Below are 22,029 nucleotides of genomic sequence, written 5' to 3' on the forward strand. Positions count from 1 at the left end.
TTTATGTGCTGAAGTCTTTACATATATACTGTTGTAAACTCATGTGTGCACATGCATGCCTATGCATTTTTCAAGAGTTGACATTACATGCCAGATACAACAGCTGTGGAAACAAATCATCAATGTTGTAGGTAGTTCCAGCATGGGCATCATGAGTATGAGCTTTCCCATAACTATTTCTCTAATCGACTCCAACCCTGGCCCAATCTCTGTCACTGAAATGCAAGCGGAGTTTCCACAATGGATTTGTTCTTTGGACTTCTAGGAAACTAAAACCAAAACCCACGCCTTTTCCATTAGAGGAAAGTATAATAAGGATTTTTTAAATACAATTTTTCATCAATTCAACCAAGACCAGACTCTCATTTTATAAAGCCCACTACAATGAAATCCCTTCAGTTCTTGTCTATAAGGATGACCAAAACTAGTAATTTAAATCTTGTAAGTTCTTTATTTTAGAAATTTAATCTCTAAGTCCACCTATCATTTCTAGTTGTTCCTTCAGCACAGGGAATGAGCAAGTATTTCTCAAACTGTTCTGTAATTCAGACTGAAACCAGACACACTTCCATATAGAAGATTCTCAGCAAAGCCAGAAGGTAATTTTTGTTATTAAAAAGTAACTACAAACTGTATTTAAAAGTTATTTCAGGATATGAGAACAATACATTTTGATAAGGTTCAATATGTATTTTTTCATCAAATGTACACAGATTAAGAATGAAGAATCATCATTCTTTTAGATAAATACACACAAAAAATAGCCTCCTCCTGAAGTTTAAAATGTGATCAGTAGTACTGTAGATACTGCTGAAGGATCCCCCTTAGTTACTGTACTGATGGCCATTTTTTATTCAGAGCAGGTGTGGAAGGACTTTATACAAGTACAGTGGAATAAATTTGCTTGGGGCAGCATTTGGCCATTCTCCTTCAAGCACCTAAATCCAAAGGGGGACACAAGTACTGTATGGAAAACAACAGTAGGAAATAAACACAGTGGTGGTTGTACTGAGAAGCAGCAAGCCACAAACATTTTATACTTTTAAGAGATTTTCAGTGTAAAGCTTCAAAAGCTGCATGTATTTCATTCTATTTTCAGATGTTCCCTTAAATGTACAATTCAAAAAAAAGTACTTGGCATGTGGATAACTATACATTTTTAAACAAATAACAGGTTTGTTGCACATTACAGAGTGTAATAAATGCTTTAGCTAATTTGAGAAGAGCTCTATATAGCTTTTGAGGAGCCAAGGACAACTAAACTCCTACTGAAGTAGGACAGAAGTTCTACTCTGAGACATTAACTAGTCTTTACTTCTTGTGGCACTTCTGCTTTATTTTCAACATCCTTCTAAAAATACTGACATTCAGACAATATACAGTATCCCAGTACTGTCTTGCCAAAATGTTATAAATTCCAGTATGCATTCAAAAAAGCTTTTGAAGTCTGTGTTAAATTTGAGAACAGCTCCCTAAAATCATACATGTGCTTTAACATCTTGAACCAATACATTTGACACCTTATAGGATCAAGTCATTAATGACATTATCTCAGAGTATTTTAACACTAGAAGTTATGAGGTTGAAATTACATGAACAGATATTGAAAAACAACGACGAAGCAATCTGTTCATTCAAAAAAAGCAATAGAACAGTATGAAAGGCAATGACTATAAGCAGCTCTACTGAAATAATGAATAACACAGCTTTGCTGAATTCAATATCTGATTTGGATACAAAGCCTTAGGAGATGACGTGTGCGTGTGTACGTTGCAGGGAGGAGGGTATTTATTTCTGCTAGAAGTAGCAGTCAGGTAGTAGCTCTACAGATTTACAAAGTTGGAATGCTCTAAGTTATGTCCTAATGAAATATGTGCCAAGTGCTTCCTGGAGAAAGAGACAGGAGTGTGTTCGTAACATTTGTTGATAAAGCCTAATATATTTAGACAAGTGTTGTGATTTGATTGCCTATGTTTTATTCTTTTCCTTATAAGAGACTAAGAATCTTGGCAGTTTTCTGAGTTTTTTAGATGCATTTGAATAGAAAGCTAATGCTCTCCTTGCCTCTAAAGTGAATTACTTAGTGAAGTCTAGGAAAAAAAGATACATGCAAGTTAATGAACTGGTTAAGACAGAACTGTTATCACACCAGGGAGGAATTCAGGGTGCATAGCAAGAAACACTTAATTCTCACGGAGATCAATAAAGGGTGAGGTAGCCATAAATACTTGACACTCATTCCTCTATTAAATATAATATGATGTCTGTCTTAGCTGAAAGGTGATAGTTTCCCTGAAGAGGTTTCATTAAGAGAGTAAGTACTAGGCTGAGATCCCATGTTGATGTGTATTATTTCTTCAGGATGTAAGCACTAAGACCTTTCAATGCCCCCGTCAACCTTTTCATAGCAGCTTACTGATCATTAAAATTCAGAGAGGAAATTTTCTCTGCATTTTGGATCTGCAAAATCCAGAGGATTTCAAGTCAAATATAGTATTCCTAGTAACAACCTCAGCTTTAATTCCTACTTGCTGACAGAGGTAACATTTTCTATTTAGCAGTTGACTGTAAAGTCATCCCATAGTCTGAGAAGCTCACAGTCTAAAGGAATCTTCTGAGTCCTTTGAGTATTTCCATGTCAAAATGCTATGAAAATTATCATCAAATGCAGACAGTCTGAATAGTACATCTGACTCTCCTGCTTATAGCTGCAAAGGTCATACACCTTCTACTGCATCACAAATGTGATCTAAATAACAAAAACTTTTTTTTTTTCCCTGAAACAAACAGATGAGTTGGAAATATTGAGAGTATACCGGAATTCAACACATGTTATGGTAAAAACAAAGGCTGGTTGTCTATTCTTGCTTGTAAGTAGCATTTTTGATATCCGGCTTTTTCTTTTCATTAAATTCCTTTCCTCCTAGCCCTCTCCTCCAAGGCCTCAAGGCTTTCGGTCAATTCTTAGAATTCAGTGGAATCTGTATCTATTGCATAAGCTTCTAGTCAGTCCACAAGGTGGTTGCTTGGTGCTAAAGCTGACGAACAACTGAATATATCTTATGATAAGTATATTCCCACAAAGAAATCTTTACAGTTGACTGGAATGAGCTTCCCGTTATCTGTTAGCATAAAATATGGCTAGGTTGTCCTAACCGAACTGTATCAATACACAGATCCTTCTACCAGAAGTCAATGTCCAAAAATTTAAAATTACAAGTAAAGCACTGACCGGACTGAATAGCCATACGGTTTTCTGCAGATTCAGAAGTGGAATATAGGGATTTAAATCCCTCTTTATATCATTCTTCATACCAGTTTTGGGGGCAAGAATACAGCTTATAAAGCTGTAGAAGTTAAAGAAAAAGTTGCTTTTTTGTTTGGTGAATTCTAAACACCCACTTTAATGTCCTCCTTTCAGATGCAATAAACCTATTACTGTAGACATTGTTCAAAATTCATCTGGCAACATTTTTCTTGATCCTTTGCAGACAAGCTTTCTTTTAAAAAAAGCTAAAACCTGGCCTTTCTGTAGCCATTATTAGTTTTCTACTCATTTATTATAAAATTAATGGGTGTTGATGACACCACTTACATTTTTGTCAGTCTCTGTATTATGTGTGCCTCAGCTAAGGAGTAATCCTGGATTTAAATGCCTCAAGCTAAAAACATTGTATTACTGTTCCAGAATGGAGAGAAGAAAGTATACAGTAAAGAAGAATGTGTAGCAGGGTCATGGTCTTGACCTTGATAGAATCACTCATCAAAATGGTCTGTAAGAAAAGATAATGCTGGTCTTGGTAAGCAAAGGACTAGGAATCATAAGGTCTCTCACTCTCTGTCTCTCTCTCTCTCACTCCCTCTCCCTCTCTCCGTCTCCCTCTCTCTCTCTCTCCATCTCTCTCCTTCACTCCCCTTGCCTCTCCCTCTCCCCATTTCTCTCTCTCTCCCCTCTCTCCCTGCCTCTCTGTCTCTCCCTTCCTCTCCCTCTCCCCCCCTCCCCTCCCCCCCTTCTTCTCCCTCTCTTTCCCCCTCTCCCTCTCCCTCCATCTCTCTCCCTATTTCTAGAAATTGTAAGAATAATTTCTAGTTCTAGGGAATCTGCACACACACAGGGAAATTCACTTAACAATGGCATGTCCCCTCATCCGTTCAAAAGGGAGGATTAAAAACAATCGAGCTGTTTTTCTTTCTTTGCCTTGTCTGTTTGCATCACAGTGAATTTAACAACTTCTATTCCATTTTGGCTGAAAGGTAAACCTAACACGGAAGAATCTGAAGCTGCATTGGATGCCTCATCTGGCTAAGTCATTCCAGCCAAAAACTCCATCTCTCTGGAAAGATGATTTTTAATCCTAAGGACTTCTGAATATTTTCTGAAATACGGACAATTGTGCCACTGCTTTCTGATTCCACAGAAAAGAGTGCCGCAAAGGGAGAAGCATTAGAGTATGTAGTCTGTTGGTATATGAGAAGTTCTTAACAAGATGCCTTTGGTATGCTAATCTGTTTTCATAAGGTTGCATATACAGTCCTTTAATTAAAATTTGTTTTATTTAACTTTACCTGTCTACAAGTATGGAGTGATCACTCCACAGTAATGGAGAGTTGAAAGTGTGCTCAGACAGCACTTCATACACCTATTTTAGGAAACGAAAAACTTGCATTCTAGCAGCATCAATCTCAGTGCATTGATTAAATAAAGAATATAGGTGAATAGGTTGTAACAGATTCCTAGTACAGAAATACTCAGAGTGAATTTCTGCTGCCCAGTATACAATCCCCTTACAGAATTCATATTACAGCCACCAATTTTTCCCAGCCAAGGGCTGCGAGCAAACATATTTTGAGTTCCGCATCTGAATCTTAATATTTTAGCATAATCTGCAATGTTATAAATAAAAAGGTAAACAATTGAGATCAGTTCACAAAAAAGTGATTAAACTGATACTGAAGCATGAAGATATGAGGATACCATTTTAATGCAGTTTAATGGTGTGTGCCAAACCCAGTATAAAATATATACACGTGTATATATATATTTGAAATCATTAACAAAATAAAGAAAATATAGAAGAAGATCTGTTATTTTTCTTCCGGTGTTTTGTGACTAACTAGCTAACCGTTTATTTGGTGGTCAGCTACATTACTTTCACGTACTACTCTGGAAGAGCTACTGGGACTTCTTCCTGAAGTCTAAACCCTTTTTCCAGTAGTAATAACACAAAGTAGGAACCAAGCAGGAGTACAAAGAGGAAGAAGAAATAAAGTATTCTTCCTTGGCGTTATATCTACTGATCTAAAGCAAAATACTGCTGTGGGAGAAACAATTTTTTTGTTAGAAAGCTGTTTTATTTTTAACTAAATTTTAAAACATCCAGGTTGATTGTATTCTTTTCTATCGTTAATGCTGTATAATAAAGTAATCAGTAAGGATGACATAAATTGCTAATAATGCTAATGAAAAATGAATTTTAGGTATGTTTTTTAACTTACTTACCTCAAAAAGGTAATCTGCTAGATACTGCACAGGGTAATATTGAGCTTCAGAGAGATGTTTTTCCGTAGGAAAACTTTTATCATCGATGAATACATGAGTAATATCTCTCTCTGCATTTTGAGATGAACATATGGTTGCCTTTCCAGCTTCTAGAACTCTAAATAAATATACATTTGGAAAGATATATTTACTGCATTATATTAACATTGCCTAAAGCTACGTTGACGTTCACAAACTACAAGCACGCAAGTGCAAGGGAATAAGGGTTCTAGGTGTGTGACGTTACGCAGCCTTCATCAGGAAGATAAAAGGGCACTTAAAAGCCTTGAGCAAAGGAAGGAACCCACTTAATAAAACATGTCTTTTCACAATTTAACACTATTAATTAAAATCATATCCTCCATATCTGATAGAAAGCTTCTCTCTGAGCATTTTTTTTTTGAAGACAAAATTCTTAGATGACAATAGCTGTAACTTATTACAGTATGTCTCCCACAATGATAATTAGTGGGTCTTTCAATTAGGAGTTTTGCCATAAATCAAGTCATTTACCAGAAGTGGTACACTGCTTTTCTGAACTGTAACATGGTATTTTCACATTGCAAATACACTTTTTGACTTCATTTTAGTCATTTACAGCATTTGGTGCCACCCAATGTTACATACAGAAAACAGATTTGTTTATGTTTGGGGCAACATTATATGTAAGAGTTTCCTCAGAGGAAATTTCCAGAGAGGTACTGCTGCAATGATTCATATTTTTTAGAAAAGATGACAGACAAGACAGTGGAGGAAGAAAAGAGGTCTTCTGAATTGTTGAATATATGTTCATTTTTCAAAATCCAGATATGTAAAAAGAAAAGGATGCTGGCCTCACACACACACAGATATCCAATAACTAGGGATTAATGGCAAGAAAAGAATAAAGGGGAAAAAGCCAGACTGCTGTAAATATTAGAGGAAAAAAAAAACCAATCATTTCTCAAAGCTGCAGTGGTCTTTATGACTGAAGGCAATGCTTGCTGGAGACAAAAGAAAATCTACCTTTCAATGTTTTCTGCCTGAGTAAAAGGATCCCCACATCAGTATGTGGAAAACTGCCTGGAAAAAAATAGATTCCTTCCATGAAACTCCATGTTCATTTGTCTTGCTGATATAGTTCTTGTTAAAGGTTACTTTTACTGTTAACAGAGAATTTTGCAAGACAGCATTTCAATGGCATTATCACAAGGATTTGCAGAAGCAGTTTTCACTGGAAACAAATACGTTTTTTCACAAGTGTAGCAGAATGAATACATCTTTCTGCAAGACAGCACATAGTAAACTCTTCCACTCAGCTAAGGGAATAGCATACTTAAAATGTCTTCAGTAAATAAAATTAGAAGATGATAACTTCAGCTGCATCTCAATTGCTGTTTACGAACTGCAGGCAGGCACTCTGTGACGCACCTTGCAGTTCCGATACCACGATCAACTGGATACAGTGCGTTTCCCTGCTTGCCTGTGCATCTGTGACATACACCTTGTTCTCATGCCCATAGAGAATCAGGCCATACACAATGTGCACACACCCAGACCTGAGAAGTGCTCCCAGCTAACTGGGTTTTCAACAGAGGAAGAGAGTAGGATAGTAACTTTCCCTGTAAGGAGCAACATCTTGTAATGGATAGCTGTTTCAGGAGCAAACATTACACAATATGCTGTTTGTGTTTCAACATAGTACTTAAAACAGGGAATCCAGGTGTGTAGAGAGTTTGGAAAAAATAAACGTAGTCCCTAAATTCTTGCACTTCCAGTTGTTTTCCTTTTCTCTGCCTTTCCTTTATATTTTTGCCCTTTCCCTTTACATCATATCACAAAGATTTGTTACAGTACAAATCAGGGCTTCAGAACTTGGGAACTGTTGCACAGATGTGACACAGAAAGATCAAGTTAGTCAGAATGTGGAACAAATTAGTAAGACATAGTTCATGGTTGGCGCAGGTCACCCACCCATGTGAAATAATTTATCCTGTTCTGGCTACCATTTGAATGTAATGTGTGGACAAAATAAAAGAATATTCATAAAAAGCATAAGCATATGTACCTTCTCTCATGAAGAAAGTTTCTAAGAGCAATTTACTTAAGCTGCAAATATATGACACCGTGTGTTATATTTGACACTATATTGAAAGCAAGCTAGAAAAGCAGTGGTTTTGATTTAAAGTCAGTGTGTATTTAACACTGTAACTATTATAAAAATGTGTGGAAGTATATTAATGAAAACAATTCATACGTTGAAGGACCTGAGGTTGTTACGGACCATGTTAACTGGGACGGAAGAACAAAAATTTGTTCAATTATATAATAAGTGTTTTGTCTTTCATTACTTCAGCTTTAAGACATATTCTCCTACCTTGTAATAGGATCCCTTCGTTTATCACCTTCCTTAACAAGGAGGACAACTTTCCATCTGTGGAAGGCCCCTGGAGCACTAGTGTGTGTCAGTTCTTCGCGCCATCTTTTAGGTGCAGATTGCATTTGAGGTGAATAATGGGTGTCTTTTTCAATTTTATATCCCCATTCGTACGTTGTTTCATCAAGCCATCTGCCACTTTCAGCACTATTAATTATGTACTCCTTAGTTAGTATCCACTTTCCTAAAAAGCAAATGAACTGTCAGCCACAGAAGATTTTTTGTGTAGACAAATGGCAATCAACTGAAGATCTAATATAAAATTAACTTCAACCTTTCTTGTGCAAATTAAAGCTGCAATTGTAAGTACCATTTTAAAAACGTCTTCCTACTGCAAGAGGTCTCCTCTTCACATTTTAAAATCAGAAATCTCACAATGCCACTGAAAGTGATCATCTTGTTTTCTTTCAATGATGAAGTACCTTTTTACCCTTCCCAGATTAAATACTTGCCTGTCTTCCCAAAAATCTGCAAAAGGAATTTTGCAGCTTCCCAGATTTTATTCTTATGACTTGCATAGAATCTTGCTTAACACTTTATTTTTAATATCATTTGACATGCTTAGAAATGTACTCAAACAGATTTGAGGTACACTTGATGTACTTACATAACATGCAATAATGCTATCAAATCACTTTTTTTTTGCAAAAGGTTTAGTCTGAGTAAACTGAAGTAATATATTAAATATGATTAAAAAGAGCAATGAATTTCTTTCTTTTATATATGCTTAATATTACTAGCATTGTAAGTGTAGTGAATGCCAGTATTAGGGGGATATGGTTTTAGACTTGTGTCTTTCCCCTTTCTTCTTTTCACATCCTTTTCTCTCCTCCCTTGGCTCCACCTCCTCTGCCTCTCTTCTTTCTTCTTCTGCATGTATGCTTTTGATACTGTCTGTAATGATCTTCCCCTTTTTCTTGCAGTCTCACTCTTCTTTCAGATTCAGGTCAAGGGCTGTGGTTAGTACCCTGCTCCTGTATTGAAACACTACCTACAGAAGATACTGTAAGAGAAATTGACTGGAACTGTGTAAACCTAATTGGTTTCACAGAACAGCAGGGTTGACTGGCAAAATGTCTCAGAAAAGGAGCACAGATGGCACTTCTACATAATCTAGCATAGGTACCAGTGGACTTATGACTGAAAAAGGCACACTGCATATAACCTATATGTTAAAACCAGTTTAATTTCAAGAGTTCCATCTCAAAAAGTAAGTCAGCCAGCTAAGAAGTCTATGAGGATCGATGTTCTTATTAGTATTTATGTTCACTTCCAGAGAGTTCTGCATGGGATTAAAGATGAATTGTTATACTTACTTGGGAAAAACTGCACTAGTAATGAACACTGTCTCTCCACAATCAAGGACGAAAAAACAAAAATAAAAATAAAAATAGCACCTCTTCCGGAATTAAGTAGTACTAGCTGGTATTGAGGAGTATTTATGAGTATAGAAACATGACATAGTTTCGCATTGTCACGTGGAAAATACATACATTATTTCCACTCAGTTCAAACAAAACATCTCCAGATGTTTTAAATCTCCAAAAATGTGATATTAATATTAACTCAATATCTAAAGTGTCTTTTCTCATGTAAACTTCTACTCTGTTTTTTGATGATGGTTAATAAGGCACAAGGAGCCATGCATATATCTCTAAATTCTAGAAGCTATAACTGAAAATGCCTAATACTATGGTATGCAAATGCAAGTATCAAATGAAGAATTTTACATCTATCTTTAAATCCAAATCAACATTTATCTATTTCTGTCTTCAGGCTCTTAAATTTAAGATTATCCATCCTAAAAATTGCTTTAACACTTTGGTACAATATGAAGTAGGAAAAATAGGGATCACATTTAAACAGTTAACAGATCAGTATTTTGAAATCTTGTAACTCCACAAACATTTTCTGAACTCATCATAAAATCTTTCCGGGTTCCTGTCTAAAAAGCATCTTAAAATACAGAGTTCTTATTCTGAAAAGTTTTAGTTGCATGAGTAAGGGATTTCAGCACCAAGCCTTAGGTAAGACAACAGCCAAAGAGGAAAGACCAGAGACTTGCGTCAGTAAAACGGCAGAGGTAAGGGTTTGAAATTTTCTGTTGCTGCGTAAGCAGAAACTTAGAGACAGTGATCTTTATTAATGAATGGTGTTTGTGAATGTGATGTCAAAAATCCATGCTAACTACAGCTGTCCACACACCCTCCGCCCTTTTTCAAGTAATCTGTTTTTAAGCACTTGAATCATTTGCAATATGACTTTACAATGTAACTGATGATAGATTACAAAGGTTTCTCTTTGGGAGCCGATTCAGAACAAATAAAGGAAGATGACAAGAAAATTATTTAGGAATCACGAAAAAAACAGAACGTAGATTAAATTTGAACGTAGTGCTTTGCTAATAATCAAGGCTAATGGAACAAGGAGAATAAGTGCTGGTAGAACAGCCAGTTCATGAAACGAAAACAGGTAACTAGAAGACTTTTAAGGGTCCTTTCCTATCCTAATATTATGATTCGATGTAATTTTACAGCAATTCTTTTACTCACCTGCAGCACAGGCAGCTAAGAACTTTTCACTCTTGCAAAGCTGTTTTGCTATAAGATGTGTACAATTTCTGTATTTCTAACAAAAAAAAAAGGAAAACACACCACACATCACTGGAAACGAATGAACTTTTTTTGGCTACTAATACACAGGTCTAAGCTTCTACACACGTCTTTATTTTTTCTTGTTTTCTCCCACCAGCGGGAGCTTAAATAAAACAATACCTTAGTATCAATAACAACACAGTCCAGTTTGAGCAATAATTCAAGCAGTGCCTTTTTTTCTTGCTTTTTAAATCCAGTTAATTGGATTATCCGTTTCTGGCCACCACTTGCCATCTGTTAAAAGAAAAACATATGAAAAGGAAACAAAAAACACACGAAATACACGTTATGAAACTCCGTAGGATCTAATTAACACTTCCTACTCTTTCCTCGGCGCTACCCTGGGACGACACGCCACAGCTGGAGCCGCCACTACCTGTCGCGGCTACTGCCCCTGAGCAGCGGCAACCAGGCAGGCCACAGGCCCTCGCGGCGCCGGCCGCGGGGGGCAGGGCCCCTCCGGCATGGCCTCTGCCATAGTTCCCAGCTGCTCCGGCCCCGCCAGGGCCACCAGCGCGGGGGCAGGCGGCGCCACTACGGGCGCTGCCCCGCCAAGCGGCCGGCCCGGCGGCAGCGGAAGGCGGCTGCGAGGGAAGAGCCGCCATCTCCTCGGAGGAGGAGGCGCCGCCGGCAGGTGCCACGCGGCCGCGGCAGGGCCGCCCCGCCCGGGCCGCGCCGCGCGCTCACGTACCCAGGCCATGGCGAGCGCAGCGCAGCGGGCCCGGCACAACCCCCTCCCCCGCTTCCCCGGGCGGCCCCCGCGGCCGTTCCCGCCTCCCCCCGCCCCGCCCCCGGATGTGGCGGCGCGGCCGTTCCGGGCCGTTGTCAGCGACGCTCTGCTGTCGCTGGGCTGTCGGCGCGGAGCCGAGCGGGCCGCGGGGGGAGCCCGGCCGGTAAGTGGCCCTGGCGGGGCCGCCCTTCCCCTCCCCTTCCCGCTGGGGCCAGGCCTCGCCCGGCGCCGGCGCCGAGCCGAGCCGAGCGGGGCGCGGGGAGCAGCGGCACGACTAGAGGCCCCGCGGCGCACGACGGCCCCCCGGCGCGGCCGCGGGTTTCCCCGCACGCCCGGGCTGGTGCCGCCGGGCCGCGCCCGGGGCTGCGGCCCCGCTCCCCAGCGGGCCGGGCGGGTGTGTAGCGCCCGCGGAGGCGGCGCGGCCCGCGGCTCGGAGCGCAGCCCCTCTCCGGGCAGGCTGGTGGCCATGCGCTTGCCTGACGGTTCAGCCCAGCCGTTGGCGGCCCCCGCGCTGGGTAGCTGACGGGGGTCGCCGTGGCGGCGGGGCAGAGCGCGGCCCCCCGGCCTCGGCACGGCCATCGCGTCCCGCCGCTGCCGTCGCCCTGCGGGGGCTGCGCCAGGCCCAGCTCCGCTGCCCGAGCGCATGCCGGGCCAGCGAGCCGTTGGGCCAGTGCCTGGAGCGAGGGATGGGGAAGCCGGGGATGTCTGGTTCAGAGCGGCAGCTTCAAATCGTGCCGGGATGGAGCGTCACATTAGTCTCAGATTTGCCTTTTGCCTCTGAAAAACTCATTTTCTGTTGCTCGACAGACTTAAAAGACTAGCAAGCCCTCTTATAGGGATGGGTGATGGAAGACAGAAGAAACTTCACTTGGTAGAGGAAGCTGGCAAAGCAACTAAGCACAGTTTGCAGTAGATCCAGATCAAAGTGTCTCGTCTCTCGAACAGACTTTCAGAATCAGAAATGGGACTTAGCATTTCCAGCCCTCAGTATCCCTTTTCTCTCTGCACCAGAGAAACTTCCTGACCAAGGGCCTTGTTCCACGTGTTGCCTCATCCTCATACAAGATGACTACCCACTGCTACAGTTAGATACTCAAGTCTTTCACTCTAGGCCTAAAGATTCCTTCCCTTCTAAACCTTCAAGTTTGCTCTAGCTGCACGATGGAATTCAGGGTTGTTTAAAGTTGCAAAGCTACATGAAAAGGTTAAAATAATATTAGGATTGTACATCAAGCACTCAAAATTTAGAAAATTAGAAATGCCAGAATTAAGATTGTCTGTGAAACCTTATTTTGGTCCGTTGTGTGTAGGAGATGTGATTAGCTTTACTTGATTCTTGTGTCATTTATAGTGCACAAGAAATCGGTTAGTGCTATTTAGTGAATAAAATTGGCTCTGTTGAATACTTTCTTTTTTTATTCCTACAGTTGGAACACAGAAGGCACTCATCCTGATTCAAGAAAAAAAAAGAGAACTGAATTGCATCGTTAGAGAACTGAATCAGTTCAGATCTGATTCACCCCTTTCATAAAATTCATATGTGAGAGTGGACAAGTCACTTCATACTCATTGGGGTAGCTGTTTCATTTTTAAATCCCCTAAGACTGAGATATATATGGCAAAATTTTCACAAATGCTGAGTATTTGTAATTGCAACTTAGATCAATTGAAGCAATGCTTTGAACTTACCAGTGCTATAAAACAGAAGTATTCTTTGGAAAAAAGCCTGGCTTTAGGCATATCAAATTTGACTGCACACTGAAGTGGACACTTGACCCTAGATCTCTCTGGGTTCCCAGTACAAAAATAATTCTGCCTGACTTTGGATCATGTGATGCTGCTTATACAGTATTCTAATACAACACTGATTTAAGGAAAAAGATGGTGGCAAACTTATTTAGAATTCAGAGTGAGGTTTTGATTTTGTGCTACATATAAGGCATGAAGCCACATACTGAATAGTTACCTAATCAAAAAAAGTGTTCATCTTGTCTACTGACTTATTTCCTATAGAAATAACCATATGATAAAGTAACGAAAAATCAATAACAGCATGTGAAGGAACAGTGAACATGGATTGGGTTGCTTTCCTAGTACTTATTGTAATATTTCCTGTTTCATCAGCATTGCAACCATATTTTTGTATGCAAGGATGAAGAAACAACAACCAACTAGCTCTGTCATTAATTTGTAATATAATTGGCACTGAAAAATCTTTATACATCTTGAATGTTCACAATCAGATGTGTGTATATATATTGCTTGCATTTCTTATTGATAATGAAAATTAGTTGCATTTGCTATTCTGTACCAGTTTCACCTTTATACTTTCACTATTGTTTTACCATCACTGTAAAGGAATTCCTCTTAATTTTCTTAACTGGAGTGCAGAAAATCCAAAATCTGTGTATATTTCTTTCTTTCATAGAACTTGCTAGGATGTAATCTGAAGTTTAGACTACACTTAATGTGTTGTCTCTAAATAATTTTTTTTTGTTTGGTACTGTCACAAAATTCTCTTATTTACCAACTAGAAAAGAAACAGATGCAATTCACAGGAACAAGTAATTCTGGATTTATTTATTCTGATAAAGCTCAAATAGTTCTGGGATTAATATCTTTAAAAGTTAACAGTTTGTTATTAACTACTACTAAGTACTAGCCATGACTTAACTAGTAACAAATAGTAGTAGCTTTATGTCATCAGACCCTTAACAGACTTGAGAACTCTTACGCATATTGCATTTGCAATATTTTAATTGAAACTCTCTACTAGTGAGGAAGCCACATACTTTTATGATGGTCATTTGTTGTCCATGCATATTAAATATTTTCTGGGTTTTATTTTGCCTTTTTTTCCCCATCTGACACATAAAATGCATGTAGTCAAAATAATTAAAATCTCAAACATTTCATATTTATTTTGACTTTAATATACATTGTTATTGAAATGTACCTTTGAAGACCATATTGTTACCTTTATTTTAGCAGTCTGATAAGTTTGCATTTCATTTATGTTCTCCCTCTATAATTTTTCATAATAAGCTCGAAATCTTTTCTTCTTTTCCATCCTTGCTGTGATCTGATTTTAGTTGCTAAATATCTCTTACCTCATTATATTTTTCTTATTTACATGAGTTAATCTCAGTCCTCATAGATCTGAGTGGGCAGCCTATTTAACTGGAGTATTCTCCTCCAACACTTCTCTCCCTTTGTTCTTGTTACGTGATTTTCAAATACAAATGCAATTGCTCGGCGTTATAAACTATATTTTCATTGCTTGGCCCTGGGTTTTAGGTGGATGTCCATTTTTCCCACTTACTTTCTCTTTTAGCATATCTTCCTTAAAAAAGATTCAAGACTTCCTTAAAAAAAATTCAGAAGTGATAATTTTCAGTGCTACACAAATGATACTTCACTTATGCAATTTCTAATTACATTTTATGGAATATCAAAAATGGTATACAACACTGATGTCCTCAGTTCTTCAAGAGGCCAAGATCAGAGAAATAAGTATTCCTTTTTCACTTTCTCAGTCAGGGTTGCTTATAGTATTTCAGGTGCCCATCTCTTTCAGACTTCCGTTAATGCTTCTTTCCCAATTTTATTTCTTAGTGAGAGAGAGAAAAGAAATGTATCTTTTTTATTCCACTGTTCTAGTCTTCTGTGTTATACTTTATTTATTTCCTTTATGTACTGTACATAATCATATCCCAAACATGTCTTGTGCCTTGAAATTTCACTTCTTACGTTTTTCCATAGTTAGCTATTTCACTTCTCATAATATGTGCAGTTACCTTTGTCCAAGCTTCATTGGTGTTGTCATGGTCAATTTGGTCACTATTGAACCTTGTCCTTAAATATCAGAACTCTTTCTGCAAGCCTTCACCACTTTATGCTTTGTTTTGCAACTTGGGGGCTTGGGTTTGGCTAGGGGGTGTCCTTCACTAGCATTTTGACCTGCTATATAGCAAATGGTGTGTAATCTTTTGCAGTAATTGTAATAATGGTAAAATCCATGCATAAAAATCTTCTCTGTTGTGAAACATGATCTCACAGATTTTTTTTAATCTATTACATGATATTTTCTATTATATGCATAGAATATTTTCCATCATACAGAGAAGTTTATCAGCTTAAAAATGAGTTCTTCGGAGCTTTTTTTTCCATCTATTGCCTTTTGTACAGTTGGCACTGTGTGTGTGTGTATGTGTGTGTGTGTGCATATATGTATATGCTCACTTAAACGGATAGAGTTTGACAGAATAAAAATCACAGTGCTGTTGGCAAATTTTGGTCAGACACCTTGTAGTCACAGCTTTGGTAAAACAACCGGAAGCTACACTGAAAACTTAGTCATAAAAACGAATACGCTATGACGTGTCTCCACACTGCCTTCATGTGGAGAAAAATCTAAGTTCATGCCATGTTTTAAATCCATTTTGTAAATCTGTCTTCAGTATGAAGCACTGACTTGGCTTTGTCAATACAGGAAAAGGAAGGAAAGGAAGGAAGGAAAAATGCTAAATTCTTTCCTATGTTACCATAAGGGATGAATAGAAGTAGAAGTAATATAAACAAAATATCCACCGAAGCTAGAATAGCTAGAAAAGTGATTTATCTTAATAACAATGGTTCTTCTGTAAACATGCTTGTAGTTTCTTTCACATGCTGATGAATATAGGAATGGCAGAAGGAGCATTGTGAAAATTGTTGCTTTTCTCCAAGTTTTACTAATTATGTAAACTCTCAATTAGCGTAATTTTGTATTTATTTTCAAAATCATCTCCTTTTATCGCCTTTCCAGGAGGTATCATTTGTTTTTCTTTCCTGTAACCATTTTTCTTACATGGATCATTTTTCTTTCTGATTATTGTAAGCTCAGCCTATCTTACCCCTTGTACTCATCTGCCTTTCTGCCAGTTTGCATAAAGACACCTACTAAGCTCCTTCTCCCCTCAGTGAGTCCTGAGTCCAAGGTGTGATATAAGTCCAACTCATGACACCTAGGTCATTCCACTGTTTACAGTGAACCATCATTAGATAACGTCCCATTAAGGTATGTTACTGAACCAATGTTGAGCAACAAATACAGATGACGCAGAGTGGTGTTCAGCAACTTGTTCGGTATCTCTTCCATCAGTGGTGCCAAGCAAGCCATATATACAGTTGCAGTTGCATCAGTCTCAGGACTAATTGAGAGTATTAGTTCATTTATTACTGAACTAGTGAAGTGCACTTCCTTAGTTCTCTTTCATTAGTGGCTAATGACTTGGAGTTTGGCTTTTTGTTGTTTTTAATGTATGACTAGAAGATTGGTTTGCTTTTTCATTTAATTTTCCTTTAATACTTCTTTTTCCTGCCACATAAAGTTCAAGTTTCGTGTCCTTACCTGACAATCTCTGGCTGCTTGGCTCCTCTTTCTTATCATGTTACTGTTCTCTTCCACTGACCTAGATCAGCTATACCTGCCTGGAATACTTAATGGACCTGCTTCCCTCACTGACCTTATAATATTTTCTCCTATGCAGGAGGTCCTTTCTGATATGGTCAGCAACTTTTCCTTGATCAAAATCCTTTCCCCTTTCCATCCCTCTTTTTTTTTTTTTTTTTCAAATCTGCATGATCTCATTCAGATCATTTGTTTTGTGTTTTAAAATAAGTTTTGTTTGTCTTCTGTGTATTATTCTTCCCTAAGTAACTACAGTCAGAGTGATGAATGTGCATAAAGGCAGCTTCCTAATTACATTCATCCTAGTAATTGTATGCTGTTAAATGAGAATGTATATATTCAAAATGTTCAAGAGTAGTTTCTTATCTGCAATTAATGAAAGCTGTTTTTTTTTAATTAGGCAGTTGCCAACAGTGTGTTGATGCCTCAGAATGCATATATATATGAACCCTGGCCCACAGACCTCAGAAAATAAATTTAAACATGATACAACCAGTGGGGTAACATGTTGCCTGTATACTTCTTACCTTCTCGACAGTTTGTTGTCCTTGGAGTAAGTAAGGGGGTAGGCAAAAGAAGTAGATGATTGTGAAGAGAAAAAGAAAAGAAAAATACTAAAAAGAAGTTAGAAAAAAAGTGTGGCATGAGTTATAATAGGGAAGAAAATAAAGGTACAAGAAAAGCAAGGGTATTATCAAAATACCCTACAGTACGTTACAGCTCTGCCTATGTATATTTTATCAATATATAACTGGAAGATTATAGGAAATTGTGAAATACAAGTAGCAGACATATAGATTTGATACTTAAGGTGATCCGTTCTTCTCAGATGAGGTTTACAGAGTATTGTAGAGATTCCTTGTTCCTGTTTAGTTTTGCATTAGGTTGAGGGGCAACTCCTGTCATCAGTAGATCTTGCAGCTGAGTATTATATTTCTTATACCTTCATTTTTCCTAAGAATTCCAAGTAACTGGCAATGGCAAGCTTATCTTGAGATATCAGTGTTCCTTTAGTGTCTCATAAGGACTGTAGTAGAAGCATTCAGTACTAAACTGAACTTAATATATTAATTGTTTTTTGTTTGTTTGTTTTTATCAGAGCTTATTGGCTATTAGGTTGACAAAGGAGACAGTATTTGCCAAAAACAACTTCAAAATCCGCTGCCAGATTAATAGCAGAAAATAGGTCATTTTAATGTAATAACCTATTGCCATAAGAAAAAGGTTTTCCGTTCAGAGAGGGTGTGAGTGTTTGATAATCAGGCCAGTTTCATATGCTGAGCCTCCACCATTTGTATTTTTCTCACTAAGTCTTATGATTCGTTTGAATGAACAAGATATTTCACTTAATCACTAGTTGATTTGGATGGGTTGAAAAGATTGCTGTATGATTCTGCTTGGCTTTGACATCCACAAGAATAAGAAATATAAGTCATTCTCAGATCCAGGGACACTACTCTGCTGTGCAGAAATGTGCATTCAAGGAAAAGGGGCAACAACATCCCGCTGTGTTCCTAGGAGTCCCAGCAGCTTTTTGAGGATCAGTGAAGTCTTACAAATGTCTTCCTGGAATTAATACTGAGGCCTGCAGAAAAGGCAGCTAGACCTTTTGTAGAGGGGGTGCCTGCCAGTAGGTGACTTGATCAGTCCCTGACACACAGAAGCACAAAAGACATCCTTTTAGGCAATGACACAGATAAAATCTCCTCCTCCTTTCTTCCATTTTCCCAATGAAGCAATGAGAGCAGTATAGAAAGTTTTTGCTAATACAGGTTTCTCTCATCTGGAGTGCCAGCATTGCCAGAAGGGGAATGAGGTTAGCAATATCCCTTGCAGCATTGCTGATCATAAAGATCATCAGTAGGTTAGGAAGGGGAGGGCTGAAATCACTGGCTGGAGACAGTACCTTCTCAGGAAGTACCGGCAAGCACCAAAGCTCCCCTGGGGAAGGCATTAAGGGCTCTTCTGTATAAGCATAAAGTATTTAAGAATGTTAGCCCTGCCGCCGCTGTTTATTCATCTCCCTTTCCTGCCTCCCCACTCCCATAAATATTCTCAAAGATTTATTAGGCTGCTATAGTGCCGGATCAGAGTGGAAAGTGCATGGAAGGTCCTACTTCTGTAATGTTAAGAAGAAGCAGAGGCCCCTAGTACAAAATCTAAGAAATGACTTTGCGAGAAGAGTTGCTAGTAGCAACAGTCAATAGAATATGGATCTTTTTAGTAACAAGACTGTTGTAAGTGAAATGATCGTGAATTCCGTTCACTGAGGAGCTAGGGACAGGTGGCCTTTGAGATGTGTCTCCTGGAGTGGAGATACCATGGTAGTCTGCGCAACCGCAGCTAGCTGTCCCCCTGTTGTAGTGGGGGAAGGCTTGGACAAATATGACAGTTCCAGTCACGGGATGGTAAGGCAGTCTGGTAGGAGATGGAACAAAGAGAAAAGGAATGGCATGAGGAGTAATGGGGAGACTTTAATTAGGAAAAGTGGGTGTGTAACATGTTGGACATACGTAATGCAGCTCTGGTGAGGTGGATGGTAGATGCTGATTGAAATGTGGTAAATTAATCTTTTAATTCTTTTAGAGTTGTTTGAAGAAACTGATTTGCTGCAATCCATGTAGGAATAAAATAGGCTGAAGTGAATTGTGTTCAGAGATGGTTCCATATTTAAGTCACCATTATGCCAATTTTTTCTAAGCAAAAGATCCACCTTTAAGTTTTCAAGGTAGGGCTTACACTGGAACCAGCTTGTCTCTGTAAGTAGAGAAGAGTAGGAGAGAATTAAATCACTTGCTGTTTGATTTATGTAATCAGTACTATCCGTTATCATCTATTTGTCTAACTTTTCTATTGAGTATGTGATTTTTTTTTTTTATGGTAGAGATTGTTGCCTTAGGGAAAGAGCTGTTAGAAATTTGGAAACTGGTGCCAGCCTAATGGCTGGTGAACAGCGCAGGTAATTGGTGCTTTGGTTCCCTGATGGGCAGATTAGAAGACATTTCATCTGCTAGAAAAAAAGACGGGTAAGGATCAGGAGTAATGTTCGGTGTTTACAGATTGTCTCATAATATTTGACATTGTAAATACTTTTAAAATTTTTTTCTCTTTTTCTTTCTTCATAGATCTTTTCATGGAGTTATAATAAGAACAAATGCAACAGATACTGGTTCCTAGTAGAACAGAACTGGGGGGCAGTGGATGGGAGAGGAGATTCAGAGCCCTCTATCACGTAGGATGGATTTCAAAGAAAGTGGCTTACACTGGATAACAGATTTCCAGATAGCTATCAGTTGTATCCCATAATACATTTGTGAACTTAATAAGCACTTTTTTTATGATTTATTATTTTGTCTTTTTTTTCTTAAGCAATGTCCAAAGTAAAGATTCATTTTCCTAAGGGAAACAGTTTTCTCTAGAATATTATCAGAGCTTATTTTGAAATCAAATACAAATTTTTATAAAACCAAGATATACTCTTTAACCATTTGGCATATTAAGGAAAAGACAATATGGAATATTGTGTACATGTGTCTGTATAAAAATATCCAGAATGGTATTATATCTTATATGGGATTTTTTCCTGAGCAAGGCGAAGTTCTTTGCTGGTCCAGCCAAATCACTAAAATATATGTGTACAGAGTATAGACATAATAAAATATGATTATGCATTCTATGCAAACATTTCTATAACTTTTTTTTGAATGTTTAGCATTTGGTCACTTTGTAAGGAATCAAAAGGAAAATTATGTTATAGAAAGAGTCTTTGATTAAAAATCTTTGATTTTTTTCCCCCAGTTGCCTTATATACAGTGTGATTTAGAATGTTGGTAAATATGTGACTAGTGGAACTTAACTGTATCATGTGCTATATTTATTCCTCAAAAATGTTCTTTTTCACTTCTTTTATTGATTCAGTGAAGCTCTGTACTGTGATTTGGTTTCTAAAGACTGTAGTGATCTAGCACTGGAAGGAGTTCATTCTTCCTGGGTTGAAGAGAAAAAATTTTATTTTCACACAGGCAATGATATTTGAAGATGGAGTTGGATTAGTTTATGACAAGTTATTTCTGTTTTTTCCTGTTAGAAGGCTGTTCAAGCACTTCATCACTCTGATGGCTAGGGCTATTCTTCAGTTCCCAGTTTAAATTTATTTATGGACAATTTTATACTTGTTAGTTCTTATACCAGTTTTGACTTTTACAGAAGCCTTAGTAATACAGTTAGCTATTTTTCCTCTTAAAACTAAGTATGTCAGCTAGCTGTCAGCTCTGTGATGTGCCTGATCTCCTCCTTTCTTGCAGAATTCAATTCAATTCCGAATCCAAGTCATCTGAATGGCAATGCAAAAAGCTGCCAGAATGGTTCTCTGTTCTACTTTGTAATTTCCTTTTCTCTTCATTTTTAAATTTTATGTTTGATAAAGCTGAAACTCTTATACATTGTTACTTAATTTTGATCCTCATTAGCTGATATAGGTGAAATAATCAGTGTGAATGTTTCTGCTTACAATCTCAGTTTTAGCAAATACGCTACTTATTTAACTTGTCCAAACATGTTGAAGGTATTGAATTTTAAGGCAAAAACATTCACAGTCTGAAAAGGGAACACTGACAAGTTCAGTCAAAAGGGAAAAGAAGAATAATTTATAAAAGGAACTGTGGATAATGATGCCAGCCAGTTGTTTTAAAGTGCATCTACCTCACCTTTAATGAATTAGATTTGTCAACAGCATATGTTTTATGCACTACTTCTAATGAAGTGGCATACCAGCACTACAGTGTACTTTGAGGTTTGCTCCATCAAAGCTTTTTGCTGTCGTAAAGTAGACCTTTTTAAATAATAGATACTAAAAACTACATTTAAATAACATTAAGGTTGTGACACAAACACCAAATGACAAACTTCAGGCAATTCAAAGTTAGGGCTGACAACTTGTCATTAACTTGCATTGTTGCTTTTTAAAAAAGAAGCACAATTGCGTGATTTAAGGATTGAATGTCAGATTAACTTTAAATTTCTTGGCTTTTATGGGTTGGAGTTGCAACCTTACTGTCATTTTTGATATAGCTTTTTGCATTGCCTCTGTTTTCAGAAAAGTAATAAAAGCAATGCAAAAAGTACAGGTTTTGTTTTTCATTTATAACCAGATGTAAAAGTATTGGTCAAAAAATAGGGGATATCCCATTGTCAAATGTATACATAATCCTTTTAAACTTCCTTTCCTCTTGCCTTTGG

General features: G+C 38.1%; 2 protein-coding genes across 11 annotated transcripts in view; one reads left to right on the forward strand and one right to left on the reverse strand.

Moving 5' to 3' along the window:
• Positions 1–11,413, reverse strand: part of LOC135323449 (SMC5-SMC6 complex localization factor protein 1-like) — a 38,068-nt gene extending 26,655 nt beyond the window's left edge. For 2 of the 3 annotated variants that reach the window (XM_064499849.1, XM_064499848.1), the window contains exons 1-5: positions 10,933–11,292; positions 10,730–10,843; positions 10,508–10,583; positions 7,896–8,139; positions 5,501–5,657 (exon numbers count right to left, since the gene is read on the reverse strand). In XM_064499849.1, the coding sequence (XP_064355919.1) occupies positions 5,501–5,657; positions 7,896–8,139; positions 10,508–10,583; positions 10,730–10,843; positions 10,933–11,214 (873 nt within the window). In that variant the 5' untranslated portion in view covers positions 11,215–11,292. The other variant, XM_064499850.1, reaches the window with a different exon arrangement.
• LOC112980273 (uncharacterized protein KIAA0825) overlaps positions 11,382–22,029 on the forward strand; it is a 251,439-nt gene continuing 240,791 nt past the window's right edge. For all 8 annotated transcript variants that reach the window (XR_010385523.1, XM_064499842.1, XM_064499841.1 and 5 more), the window contains exon 1: positions 11,382–11,502. The gene's annotated coding sequence lies outside the window, so the exon portion shown is untranslated. The remainder of the gene's footprint in view (positions 11,503–22,029) is intronic.

This window comes from Dromaius novaehollandiae, chromosome W (genome assembly GCF_036370855.1).
Source record: "Dromaius novaehollandiae isolate bDroNov1 chromosome W, bDroNov1.hap1, whole genome shotgun sequence".
Lineage (NCBI taxonomy): Eukaryota > Metazoa > Chordata > Aves > Casuariiformes > Dromaiidae > Dromaius > Dromaius novaehollandiae.